Source organism: Agelaius phoeniceus, chromosome 15 (assembly GCF_051311805.1).
Source record: "Agelaius phoeniceus isolate bAgePho1 chromosome 15, bAgePho1.hap1, whole genome shotgun sequence".
In the NCBI taxonomy this organism is placed as follows: Eukaryota; Metazoa; Chordata; class Aves; order Passeriformes; family Icteridae; genus Agelaius; species Agelaius phoeniceus.
Window position 1 is genome coordinate 15,884,817 of NC_135279.1, and position 14,106 is coordinate 15,898,922.

Consider the following 14,106-nt stretch of genomic DNA (forward strand, 5'->3'; position numbering starts at 1 on the left):
AAGTGAGCATGTTGTTAGTTTGGTCCCAGCATTTTTTAAAAGGCGCTAAAACTTCACATTCCACTTGAAAGCACTAAGTTTGCAGTGACAGGTTCTGCTTGTAATGTGAAGGTGAATGATACAATGTTTAGAGAAATCCTAATTCAAAGTATCATCTTACTGTCAGGTTAGTCTGCTCTCTACCGTAGAGTCTTTCTGCTCCTAACCTTGCTGTTGGAAGTCAGCCTCTGGAAAATACTCTTACTTTAAGCTCTGCACACACAGAAGAACTTTGGGAACTCAGTAGCTCATGTAGACTGCCTTGCTGTTCTGGCTGATTCCCCTTCCCAAGTGCATTGTCACCTGTGTCAGAAATTGTCAAGGTTCCTTGTAAGATTAAAGTAGCTGTGCTCGAAGGGATCATGTGAGGATCAATATTGAAAATTCCATCTATCTGCTTTGTCCTTTCTTGTCTTAACATGGAGTGCAGGGTTTACCTTTCTGTGCTTTGACAGATGTGCAGTGTTAGTTGTAAAGATTTTTTTTATTTTATTTTTTTATTATTATTATTTTTGGTGGGTGAGAGGGGAGGTTTGGGGTATCTTCAGCATGGCATTTTTTCAAACATTTTTCATGTGCTTAGGTGCATCCAAGCAGAAGTCAAGTTCCCTGCAGGTAGCAGATAAGGACCTACTGCCACCTTTTCACCCATACCAGCCTTTGGAATGCATAGTAGAAGAGACTGAAGGCAAGCTGAATGAACTTGGACAGAGAATTAGTGCTATTGAAAAAGCACAACTTAAATCATTGGAATTAATTCAAGGTGAACCTTTAAATAAAGATAAGATTGAAGAACTTAAAAAGAACAGAGAAGAACAAGTACAGAAGAAGAAGAAAATATTGAAGGAGCTGCAGAAGGTGGAAAGGCAGTTGCAGATGAAAACCCAACAGCAGTTTACCAAAGAATATTTGGAGACCAAAGGTCAGACAGACACACCACCTGCCCTGCAGCAGCAGTGCTCACTTACAGGGGTCTTCCCAGAAGTGGAAGCTGATAAGGGTCTGCCAGAGGATAACTTTTCAGGGTTACCTCAGGTTGACACAATCTTGTCTAAAGATGATGAGCAACACCAGTCTCCACCACCTGCTGAACAAATAGAGTTTGTCCCTATCCAGCCTTTGCCAGCACCGCAATGTAATTTTTCTGGTAACTTAGGTTATAATGGGACAGAGTCTCTTGAACTTCAGAAAGCATTAGGGAATCAGCAGAATGTAGGACAGCAGCAGCAGATTGCTGGGCAGGGGCTCTTAGTTCAAGAACCAGACGGATTAATGGTTGCCACTCCAGCACAGACGCTTACCGACACTCTTGATGACCTAATAGCAGGTGGGTTAAGCAATATACCTATTTTTGCATTAATTTGTGTGCTCAGTTTTCCTCTCTCTCCTTCCCTCCAAATACGTCTTGGGGTTTTCCAGTTTGGGAATACTTGCTTAAGAATAAAGTTCCTGATTAGTGCTATTAATCCTAACAGTGACTTCCAATTCTAACATGATACTTTTAAATATCTTTTTTCCCCAAGTGCAAAACTTCCTGTACTGGACACCTGTTTTAGCCCCTTTGGCCTCATCTTTTTCTGTGCTTCTTTAAAAAGCCTCATCATGAGTAATTAGTAGTGCCCATTAGGAAACCCAAAAGCATGACAGAATTATATCTTCTGTAGAATTTTCTGTGCAGGCTTATCAGTGACTTTCTTCAATGTGGTAGCCATCTCTAGAAAGAGCCAAATTGTTGTCACTTTTATGGACAAACGTGTCCCTGTCCTTGCTGCTGGAGCTTAAGGGACACAGCCTGGAACCCACGCACAACCCCTCCGTTCTGTGATGGCTTGTGTTTGCAGAATCCCTGCTAAACCCTGGGTGTTGTACAGGAATATCTGCTGGTTAGATGTTCCACATGGCAAAAACGTGTCCTGTTAGCTGGATGAAAAACAAAAACCCCAACATCCTTCCACGTGTTGGCACGGTGTGAAGAGGAATGGGAATGCCCACACATCGGGCTGTGTGAGTGCCCTTGTGCAGAAACAGGGATCACTTTGGGTCACTTCATTTCCTGGACTTGACTAGGATTGAGGTTTGCTGCTGGAGGTATGTAGGATATAGCCAGTGTTGTTTGGTCTGTAGTTTTTTTTTAATAATTCAGTGTTTCTCAACTTTTCTTTGTACCTTGTGCCTGTACCCTTGCCCATTATTTTCCTGTCTGTGTCCCCCTGCCCCTTTGTAGTCACTGCCGTGTCCTCTGATGTCAAGGCTGTAGAAGTGTGCAGGGAGATCTTTGGCCAGCCATTCCTGGGAGCCTTTGGAATGGTAATTGCATCAAGCTCATGCAAGTCAAGAGTACTTGTGACTTTACCCAGAGTTGGTGGAGCAGTGGGGTGGTTGTACCAGCTCCTGTCCTCTCCTCACTGTAATTCCAGTTGTTTTATACAGCATCAGTTTTAGTTCCTCCTGTTCTGGCATAGTGAGCCTCCCTCCCTGCTCTGTGGTGCTCTTTAGAATACCTAGCCAAAATTAAAACATTCTCAATTTTTATTACTCAAAATTTTAATACTGGAGTGTATAATGAGGAAAATTTGAATGGCTAACACAAAACACAATCAACAAGGGATTAATCTTTGGAGTTGTTGCTGAGAGTTGAACGTGTCTGGCACAAGGCCATGGAGTCTGTACCCTCTCGTGGTCAGCAGCTCATTCTGCAGCCACAAACTCAGTTTCCCCACTGGGAAAAGTGCTGCAGTCCAGCTGAGTGTGAGAACTGTGCTGCAGGAAAAAAGATTGCAAGCAGCCAGAAAAACTGTAGCTTAAAAATAATTATAAAAAGATGAATAGACATTGGTTTGCTTTCTGAAAACAGCTACTGGTTTTGCTAAGTAGTTAAAGACATTTTTTGCTGAGACATGAGATTTACTTATTTCAAAAATCACTACAAATAGCACCATCTTCTGCATTAGAAATGACATTTACAGAAATGCAACTTGAGGAGTCTTTAGTTATTGAGTTCCAGAGGCTTCTGCAAAAATATATTGATTGCTTTATTGAAGTATATTTTCTTCTGAAATTCATTAGTCTCTTTCACTTCCTTCCAAAAAATTGTCAGAAGATAGATATCTTTCTCACTTTGTACATCCAGACTGTGTAAAAGTGATCTCCATGTAAATTATAATCCTACTATACATCAGATTTACAGCCATGTAAAAACAAATGGTAAATTTATCTACTCATACTCTGAACTCTTTGATCCATATGTAAAATACATTTTTCTGACAAACCCTCTAGTCCTTAATTTTATAAAGAATTTTTGAGCAATAAAAGCTGTTACAAGATCAGTTTTTACATGCCCACTACAGATGCCAGGTCAAATGGTTCAGGGGCTTGTGCCTGGGTTTTAGGGAGCTTGTGTCCCTACTCAGGGTGTCATTGAGGGCTCCCCTTGATCCCACTGCTGGAGCTGCAGTGATGTCAGTGAGTGACTCTGGGTTTAGAAGAGGTATGAGCATTTATGTTCCTTCTGAGTATTTCAGTTTAGGTGAGGACTGCTTCAGAAGAACAGAAATGGTTTTTCCCTCTGCCCTGAAATACCTTTTACTGTTGCTCTTAGCAGTGCTGATATCCAGAGGAGGCCATGGAGATGCTCCAAGGGCTGAGCCCCTCTGCTCTGGACCAGGCTGGGAGAGCTGGGGGTGCTCACCTGGGGAAGGCTCACAGGAGACCTCAGACTCCTTCCAGTGCCTAAAGGGGCTCCAGGAGAGGAACTTGGAATAAGGGTCTGGAGAGACAGGACAAGGGGGAATGGCTTCCCACTGCCAGAGGCAGGGATAGATGGCATATTGGGAAGAAATTCTTCCCTGTGAGGGTGATGAGGCCCTGAGGTTGCCCAGAGCAGCTGTGGCTGCCCCTGGATCCCTGGCAGTGTCCAAGGCCAGGTTGGATGGGGCTTGGAGGTGTCCCTGACCATGGCAGGGGGTGGAATGAGATGAGCTTTAAAGTTCCTTCCAACCCAAACCATTCTGGGATTCTGTGATGTGGGAGGCAAATCTTTCCAAGTCTCAGCTGGGACCATTTGAAAGGGAGAATTTCAATTTCTATGAAGCAACAAATTTGTATTTTGCTGACCAACTTAACAGTGACAACATACATAAATGGAGTATTTATCTTACATTGTGCTGGCAGGATGTGTCAGTTGTGAGGTGTTCAGGTGGTGGATGTCAAGGTGCAAAGTGTCAGTGAGTCATGGCACACATCCCCTCTTCTGTAAAACTACACAGGAGTAACCAAGTACCTTTTGGAAAGTCAGCTAAAACCTAAAAATGAAGCAGCTCTTTCCCACACATTGGGTTGTGTGAGTAAATAAACTCCAGAATGTTTTGTTTATAATGGAGTTTATTTTGATGTGCTGCTGCAAAAATCTTGCACCTAATAGTAGATTTAAGATGTGACTTATTACAGTCAAAATTTTAACCAGGTTTACAAAAGAGACAGATTTGGTGCAGTTTAGAGTGGGAAACCAATAAATTAATTTGGAGCACAGATATAATTTTCCTTACTCAGTATCTATCTGGTTTCTTGAAGCCTCTTGTCTTGCATATTTGGAGTTTCATTTCAGTTCACCTTCTGCATTTTCAATTGCAAATTTCTTAATTGAAGTATCTGAATTGAGGCTGTTTGCTGGTTTAGGTTATTAAAGATGAGGAAATTTCTGTGTTGCTGGAGTTTGTGTCTAGTTGGAATATTTTTGTTTCTCTTTGTTTTGCTTAGCTGGTATTTTTAGTCAAGAGACTGTGTGTGCTTTTCTGTCCCACTCTCGTCCTGTGAGCTGATGTTTCCAAACTGAAATTTCAGCTGTGTTCTGAGAATCTTTGTTGTTTGCTTCTGACATTCTGGTTGTAGTTGATGATCCAGAATTATGGTATTTTAAGGTAAGGATTTAGGAGGTGACATCTGAGTTACTGTGCTGAGGATTGGTGTTTGGAGTAAAACTGGTTATTGGGACAATCTGGAGTGAGGAATGAATGGTGAGCCATGAGAGGAGCTGCAATCACCAACATGCCAAAGCCTCTGCAGTAGCTGCCTGGACAGGCAGAAAGACTGCTCAGGCTAGAAAAGGGATGATTCTCTCTGTCCTGAAAATCCCAATTCCTTTGAGGAAAGAGGAACTGAAATCTAATTCCAGTATTTCTGTATGCCAATGCTCGTGTCATGACAGCAGTTGGGTAGCCACAGTTTCAGCCTACAGCTGAAATCTCATCCAGAGCTGTTTGCTCCAGGTACTGTCAATGCTCCAGAGTTGTATTTGGATAAAAGACCAAGTTCTTGCTTTCTTTTGTTTTATTCATGTTTCCTTTGATATTTTTTCATAACTTTGAAAATAGTCATCCATGTCTTTAAAGACCAGCATTCAGCTTCCAGCTCATACACACACAGACCTTTGGAACATTGCAAACCCTTTGTAGGGCATGGGAAACCTGGATTTTGTCATGTGTAGGGTAGGTTTTTTTTTCTATAAGGAAATCTTTTGAATATTGAAGTCTCTGGACATGTCTAAAACCTCTGTCACAAAATTGCTATATCCCTGGAGTCGAGGGCAAGCAGTGTCAGTGCTGCTTTCACTGCTAAGCAGACATTCCCTGTTAATGCCATGGTGGAACCATTGCTGCAAGGTCATTTTCAAGTTTAAAATCTGTATTTTGCTGTGTAACTAGAGCTGGGATAAATCAGCCCCATGAAACTGGAGGCAGAAGTTCTCAGGCTTTTTTTGCTGCACAGAGCACAAATCATGCTGCTGCTCTATGGGTCCAGCTTGGGTCCACACTGAGGAAATAAAAAATAGCATTTTGAAAAATCTGCCATTTTGGAAGCTCAGTAGTTTTACAGGGGGTGATTAATTGGTGGGTGTTGTAGGAAGATGTGTTAGATTTTATTTTAAACCATATTTTAAGGTATCAGTGCAGGGTTTATCTTCATTTCTACTGCCTTTGGTGTTCTCTCTCATGTTTAATGTTATTACTGTGCACATGAAGTGTGTAGTGCACACTCATATGCTTCAAACACAAGATGAAAATCTAAAGTATGCAAGAAATACTTCGATATTTTCAGTCATGGTTGTGAAATACAGAGAATTTGTGGAACCTGTGACAGCAACACTGAATATATTACTTTAAAACCCTTAAATTGGCTCCAGTGGAGTCCCTCTGCACACCCTGCTCTGCATGCACAGCACATGCATGGGGTTTTATGTGTATCTGTAGTTGCAAGAGCTGAAAAAATTGAGCCAGTGTCTTCCATGAGGAAAGACCAGCTTGATTTAACATAAATCCTTAACAGGCTGATATGGTATTTTGGTAGGAGTAATCTGTAGAAATCCAGTTATTTCAGTGCATTGAGCAAGAAAACAATCATACTGCATTAATTAATGCTCATTTGCTGCTGTGAGTGATAATCCATAGTGAGCTTTTGTATTTGAAACTTTTACTACAAATCTGGTTTGCTCATGGAGTTTGTAACAGGAATTCAGATCTGGTACTTCATTGCCTGAACATGGTGATCACATGTTAATGCTGGGTTTGCCTATGCAAGGAGAAGTGTTTGCTTAGAAAATACAACTGAAAATGGAACCTCCCCAAATTTCAGTGAGCCCTCTGCCATGTTTCCAGGGCCCAGTGGAAGTGACCCACCTTGCTGTGCTTCAGTCTGTGTTTCCTTTGTCAGGCACTGGCAGCTCTATAGGTGCATTAGTGGTGTTAATGGTCATGTTGGGGCTTTTGCTATGACTTTTCCATCTGCACCATTTTTCTGTGAGTAATTGCTGGTGTGTAATCTGTCAATGAAATGAGGAAGGTTGAGCTGGTTTGCAAAATTTTTTCTCTAGGTCATACACAGGTTTGAGTTCATCCTTCATCTTCCCTTAGCACTTGGACAAAAGCAAAATGCTGCTGCTGCTTGTTTCCTACCTGTAGCTGTTAGTGTTTTCCTTTAGTTGCTTCTTCCAGGAATGCTGCTAAGTACTGTGTGTTTTGGAATAACTAAAGCTCACCAGGTGTTCCAGCTGATGAGGCTACACAATAGAGATATTTGGCAATCCAGCAGTGACAATACTTGTGAAATCCAGCTGCTCTATCAGCAGGGATTACTGAAGCTAAAGCACACACCGAGTCTGTGTAGGTGTGTTACACCTTCCTGGCAGGGAATCCCAGCTGATTACAGGGATCCAGCCTCCACTTGGACTCTCATCAGGTTACAGAGCAGGCAGGAGTTCTGGCCCTGCAGTGGATATCCTCTGCTTGTTGATTAAAAACTAGGTGAAAAAAATCTGATTCTCAATTATTATTTTTTTAAATCGTTGTTTAAAAAAAAAGAAGATAAAGTTGCATTCCTTGTGTCCCTGAGCAATGCTGGATCTTCAGGATGACATCTTTTACAGGCTGTGTATCAATCAGAATAAATTTTAGGGAGCACAGACAGTTTTCAGCTTTCTTATTTTTGTTGACTGCCCCCTCCTGTCTGCTTCCCTTCCACTTTCCTGGGTTGGTTTAACTCTGAGACACAATTAATAGTGTGAGTTGCTGTCAGTCATCTTGCTCTGCAAACTTTCTCTGGAGGCTAAGTGTGCACTAACCTTTATGTGAAAAAATTTGGGATTGCAGAAGAAGACTACATTTTTGAACATTAGGTTTGTGTGTAAGTGATAAATAATTTGCCTGCTTAAACTAAGCATATGATTGAACTCTTTTTAACAGTGAAGGTTACAATTAGAAAAGGGTAACTAATCACCTTCATAATTCACACTTGTAATGCATACAGACTAATTCATAAAATTATTTTCTAACTTACCACAGTTTGGAGATGATGCTTACACTGTTTAACTGCCACAAAGCTGCTTTTTGTTTTTAGGAACATTCAATTTGCTTGCCTTGTTACTATTCTGATATTAGACCGCTGCAGTTTTATCGAACTTAATATTTTTCATATAAAATGAGACATTCCAAAGAGTGGATTAATGACCTGGTGTTCATTTTCAGCTGTGAATAGCAGAGTGCCCAGTGGCTCCACCAGCTCCTCGCACACTACCGAGTCCCCGACGCCCGAGCCGTGCCCGCAGGCAGGCAGCAATGTGCCCCCGCAGTCCGTGCTGCCCATGTACCCATCGGTGGACATCGATGCACATGTGAGTAACCCAGCTAAGCTTGGAGTGCATTGGCTTGGGAAAAAAAAATCTAGTGCTGTTGGAGAAATATTCAAGTGTTTTTATTTTTTATTTCTGAATATCTGCTTCTGTTTCTTTCCTGTGCGTGAAGACTGAAAGCAATCACGACACTGCGCTGACCCTGGCGTGTGCGGGAGGGCACGAGGAGCTCGTGTCAGTGCTGATCGCCCGTGGTGCCAATATCGAACACAGAGACAAGAAGGGTGAGTGAAAGCCAAAATACAATTTGACCATCAACTAGAGCATGAAACAACAAATTTCAAAACATGAGCTGAATTCTTGCACTTTACGTAGTAACACTGGTCATACAAAGGCAGTGAGCTTGTCTGCACCTGAGTAGGATCTTAAGCAGATTTGTGAAATATGAGGCACTTCTGTCTTTACCACTCACCCTCTGCAAATGACCTCAGCAAGCTGGATAGAGGAGCTGATGGGCCAATCAGCCCATCTTGGCTGTCAGAGCTGAGTGGTGGCAGTTGTCAGGTTGGGTATCATTGATTTCAGGAACAGAGTTCAGCAAAATCTCACATCTCTTAGAGCTGAGAGAACAAAACCACCACACCACCTTTGTTGGAGCTCACATTGACCACTGGCAGTCAGCAACACATGCAGGGCAGATGTGGTCACTGGTTGGAGTTTAATTTAACAGTAATTATGCAGAAAGCTGTGACTTCTCCAAGGAGAGGAGTTGGTCAGAGCTTAATCCAGAGTGATCACTGCAAGCAGTGTTTAAATTTCTTTTGAACAGCCTCTGGCTGGAATCAAAGCCTCAAGGCAGGTCAGAAGAGGGTTGGGAAAGGCTCTGAGACTGTGGCACCCAGCAGGAAACCCCCAGTCTGAGGAAGAGATATGATCAATAGAAGTCATTGTGAATCAACCCATTTGTGCATTTCTGCTCCTTAATAATACCTGTGAGATACTCAAGGTTGCTTTTTAATACAATCTCATGTCACTAGGTTTTACACCCTTGATTTTGGCTGCAACTGCTGGACATGTTGGCGTTGTGGAAATTCTTCTGGACAAAGGTGGGGATATAGAGGCGCAGTCGGAGCGCACGAAGGATACTCCGCTCTCCTTGGCCTGCTCCGGTGGACGCCAGGAGGTACAGACACATCCTCCAAGGGTTGTTACATTCAGATAGGGACTTTTTGTACAGTGTTAGGTTTCTTCTGTTGTTGATACTTCTTGCTGTTTTTCTGAAAGGTTTTTTACCTGTTTCAGTGTAGCAAATTTGGGGCTTTTTCTTCTTCCAAGAAATGAAAAAAAAAATTTAAGACTTGTTTCTTCTCTCCTTTGCCTATCCCAGTTTTGTTAGTTAATGGTCACAGTCACTTGTGATGATTTGTGGTCTTTCAGTCAGTGTATCCTCACATGGTAGGTACTTCTGTGAGGGAGGCAGATATTTCTTGAATAACTTTATTCACTGAGCACTTCCCTTATCCATCTTCCCTGTTGTCAAACCTGAAACAGCCAGTGCAGTTACACAAGGACAGAAACTGGGATTTTGTGTGGGCAGTACATGGCTTTAGTGATAATGCTGCACAGGGCTGATAAGTGCTGATGCAATGCAGGACACATTGTACCCATCTTTTAAGGATGTTTCAGAGTTCTGTCAGATTTGTGTGTGTGTTATTGTCCAGATAAGATTTGTGAAACCCTTCCTATTTCAGTCACGTGCATAGTACCTTAGAAGATGGCATGGAGATGGCCAAGGGCTCTGTAGTAGATTAACATAAGGATTAAAATAGTTGGCCAAAACGGGAAAGTTTCCATTTTACTTTTGAATTGCAGATCTTTAACAGTAAAAGTGCTTCTCATAAAAAAGGCAAGATCAGCATGGCCTGTAGTAGTATCATTATGTATTAAACAACTGAAGTCTTCTGTTCTTCCTCTTTATTTTTTTTCTTTATGCCAGAATCTACCTCTTATGTTTCTGGCTTAGCAAGGAGCCTTTTTTCTGGCTTGTTTGGCAATCACCTAGCTTATGTTAATAATAAATTGAGGCCCACTGGAGTACATCACCAAAATGGTTGAATTTTCTGCCATTTTATTTCTCATCTTCTGATAGAGGAGTCCTTCCTCATCCTCATTCCATTAACATCAGTCACTCTGATTTTTACCATGGTTTTTTTTTTTTGAAAGTTCATATAATACAGATGGCCAAACTTGGCTCAAGTGTCATTTGAATTTCAAGTTGTGAGATGAGTTTTTCTGAAAGAGATGCTCAAACACTGTGTGACATTATGGGAGTGGGGTAGATCTGTTGTTTGCTAACTTAAGATTCCCAGGAAGAGCTTCACTTTAAAGCCTTGCAGTTTTATTTAGGTAAAACAACCTTTCTGGCTGACAAGTGCTCAGCTGCTGTGGTCATGGGCTGTGGGGGCTGGACAGAGATAGGGAAAAGTCAAGCACAAGAGGGTGGAGATTTTCCTATGGAATCTTGTCTGTTGACAGAGGAAACTGGTAGCACATTGGAAAGTCTGTGATAACATCCTCTCACTCCCTGGATAATAGCAAAGGCCACAATATGTCTGTTAATGCTTGTCCTGTCTTTTCAGGTTGTTGATTTGCTGTTGGCCCGGGGAGCAAATAAAGAACACAGGAATGTGTCTGATTACACGCCGTTGAGCCTTGCTGCATCTGGTGGCTATGTTAATATCATCAAGATTCTTCTCAATGCTGGGGCAGAAATTAATTCCAGGTAATGTACCATGTGAGCAGCTGAGCTTCAGTGTGGCACAGGCACTCCCTGTTGGCTCCATCCTGAGGCACAGGTTGGAATCTCAGGTGTTTTCAGACCTTCTTACAACAGTGGTTTTTTACACTGATGACATCTTCTATGTTCATGTTATCCTAGTGCTTTTAAATCCTTTAACTATCACAAATTTCATCTGACTTATACCTAAATTTTAACAGATTATAGTTTGCAAACCTATTCTTTCCCTTTTGCACCATTCTGAGGTCTGAAAGTCAAACTATTTCCAAATAGAACCTCATTGAGAAAGCAGCCAAGTGCTCAGGGCAGCTCAGTGTGTTTGGAGATGTCTTTTTCAAGCAGAGGAACAAATTTACACAGCAGTGTCTCTTAAACCTGCTCTGTATTAGTTTTAAGAAAACTTACATATATTCTAACACTAGATAGAGCAAGAGAACTCTTAACTAGAGAAAGCTAAAGCTGCAGCTGTGCTAGAACCTTTTTTTTTCTTTGAAAAAATCAGATGTAGCTTAAGGCTTATGTTTGCTTCAGTTATCAGATTGTCTAACAGCTGAAATGTATTTTCCTGGTTTATAAATTACAATTGTCTATTGCATATAGTCACTCTGGTGGTTTCTCCTAATCAATTAAAAATGCTGCTATTTTAGGTCAGTGCCTTATTTTGTGTAGGTAACATGTTCCTTTCTGACTTACAACAAAACATTTGGTCCCTTTTGGATACACTTATATTTCCCAGAACTTTTCTTCTGCCATGGGCACTGCAATTTGTTTCTTTCCCCCAGGACTGGCAGTAAGCTGGGGATTTCTCCTCTGATGTTGGCTGCTATGAATGGCCACGTCCCTGCCGTGAAGCTGCTGCTTGATATGGGCTCTGACATTAACGCCCAAATCGAGACCAACCGCAACACAGCCCTCACCCTGGCCTGCTTCCAGGGCCGGGCAGAGGTGGTCAGCCTGCTGCTGGACAGGAAGGCCAATGTCGAGCACAGGGCAAAGGTAAGTGGGGGACTTGCCTTTCCTTATGGTTTATTGCCTCTGAGTCATCAAGTTTCTTCACATTTTCCTGTAACTTTGAGCTTCTCTGGGCTCAGAGGAGTTATTACATCAGAGCGCTTAAATGTTCTGAAATGAGTGTGGTTTCTTTTAAAAAATAAAAAAAGCATCAATGATGATGTACTTTTTTTTTTTTGCATTAGGGAAAAACTGACTGGTCCTTCTGAGTTTATAATGAAACTTAGGTTGACTCTTGTCTAGACTTTTTTTCAGGTTTAAACTTGACGTGATACTCAGTAACAGAACAGATACAGATATTTTTACATGCAAGTGAAGTCTAGGCAGGAAGAGAATAGTGTTGCTTGTGATTCTCATATAGAACAGACTTCTTGTCTACAACCAAAGTAGTGCAGTCAAAGTTTGTAAAGCTTTTACGTTGCTGTAGAACCCGTGGCTTCAGTACTGTGACCTTCTGTGCCTCTGAAATGCTCCACAGGTCCCATCCTTTGGTGCTCTGGGACAGCTTTGTGTCTCCTGCCATAAAGCAAGCTTAAAGCTTGTGTAGACAGCCAGACTGATTTCCCCAGCACAAAGGAATTTTTGGTAACTCCTAAGGCTGCTGAAATAATTGCTGTGTCTGTCTACCCCGCCTGCTTCTGGAATGACTGTGGCTGGAGAAAAGGGGATATGGATAAAAGCCAGCTCTCAAATGGTCAGTTGGGCATGTTAGCAGCTGGTGTAAGTTTTTTTAACAGTCTGACCTGGCAACTAAGTTGGGCCCAGATCAGTCTCAGTGCCAAGGGAGGCTAGAGAAAAGCTATAAAGCCAGTTTCTGAGTATTTTTGTAGAAACACTTGTGTCTTCATTTGAATCTGTTCTAACCTCTGTTGTAGAGATCTTGTTATAAACTTTGCATTTGCTGTTGAGACAGGTATCTGGTGGTGCTTAGTCAACAGTTTGCTTGGGTTTGTATAAATCAAAGCCCAAGAGTGTTTGGGTTTTGGGTTGGTTTTGTTTGGTTGGTTTGTGTGTGGGTGTTTTGTTTTGTTGTTGGGGTTTTTTTTTGGTTGGGTTTTTGGGGTCTTTTTTGAGGAAGAGACTGCTTGAAGTTAGGCTCCTAAACTAAATATAAGCAGCTAAATAAAAACCTGATTTCCCTTTGTAGGAATCATTTATGTCTTATCTGACGTACGTTGTGCAGATTTCACAGAGTAACTCATTCTCTTTGCACAGACTGGTCTCACACCTCTGATGGAAGCAGCTTCAGGAGGCTATGCAGAGGTTGGAAGGGTTCTCCTTGATAAAGGAGCAGATGTGAATGCCCCACCTGTGCCTTCCTCAAGAGATACGGCTCTAACGATTGCAGCAGATAAGGGTCACTACAAGTTCTGCGAGCTCCTCATTAACCGGTAAATCATTTCTGCTCATTAAGTGTTTAAGGCCAGACTGGGTGGGGCTCTGAGCAACCTGATCTCGTGGGTGGCTTCCCTGCCCATGGGATGAGCTTCCCACCCCAGGATGAGCTTTCAGGTCCCTTCCAACCCAAAGCAGTTATAACTAATGATTAGTGGCACATTTGTTCTGTATTCCTCTGTGGCAAGGGTGCTCTTGTTCACGTTACCTCGTGCACCCGAGAGCAAAGGGAATGGGAAGTTTTGAAAATAGGGTGTTAAATCTGTTCCCTACTCTGCAGTGTTATCCTGGAATATCTTGCCATTGCAGTGTTAATTAAGCCAAGCAGGCAGCTGGGACCAGAGGCAGGCAGACAGTGTCTGGCTTGGACAGCTTGTTTGTGTATGGATCCAGCAACTCCCACGTGAGCATTTCCTCACTGTCACTTGGGGGGCAAAGCCTGGAAGTAGCCCTTGAGCTTTTCAAGCATAACCCACTGTGCTGCTAAAATCTCAAGGGGCTGCTTTGTCCTGTGGGTAGTCACCACACTGATCATTTAAAGGTGGCTGGTTGCATTAGGTGACATGAAATGAGTGTTCATTTCTGTCAAGGAGGTTTCAATATTTCCCTTGTCACTACCCTGCAGATGAAACAGCAAATTTCAGGGACAGAATTTCTCATATCTTGCCATTGTATTTTAGTTATTAAAGTTCTATATCCAGTTGTACTGTGATATTTGTGATAGTCTGTACTCTGTTTTGGGATC

The 14,106-nt window shown here is 42.1% G+C and overlaps 1 protein-coding gene across 7 annotated transcripts in view; it reads left to right on the forward strand.

The window, feature by feature from the left end:
- ANKHD1 (ankyrin repeat and KH domain containing 1) overlaps positions 1 to 14,106 on the forward strand; it is a 100,467-nt gene that overhangs the window by 63,136 nt on the left and 23,225 nt on the right. For 6 of the 7 annotated variants that reach the window (XM_054643135.2, XM_077186518.1, XM_077186520.1 and 3 more), the window contains exons 15-21: positions 623 to 1,366; positions 8,055 to 8,200; positions 8,331 to 8,442; positions 9,196 to 9,341; positions 10,798 to 10,940; positions 11,738 to 11,951; positions 13,182 to 13,357. In XM_054643135.2, the coding sequence (XP_054499110.2) occupies positions 623 to 1,366; positions 8,055 to 8,200; positions 8,331 to 8,442; positions 9,196 to 9,341; positions 10,798 to 10,940; positions 11,738 to 11,951; positions 13,182 to 13,357 (1,681 nt within the window). The remainder of the gene's footprint in view (positions 1 to 622; positions 1,367 to 8,054; positions 8,201 to 8,330; positions 8,443 to 9,195; positions 9,342 to 10,797; positions 10,941 to 11,737; positions 11,952 to 13,181; positions 13,358 to 14,106) is intronic. The other variant, XM_077186521.1, reaches the window with a different exon arrangement.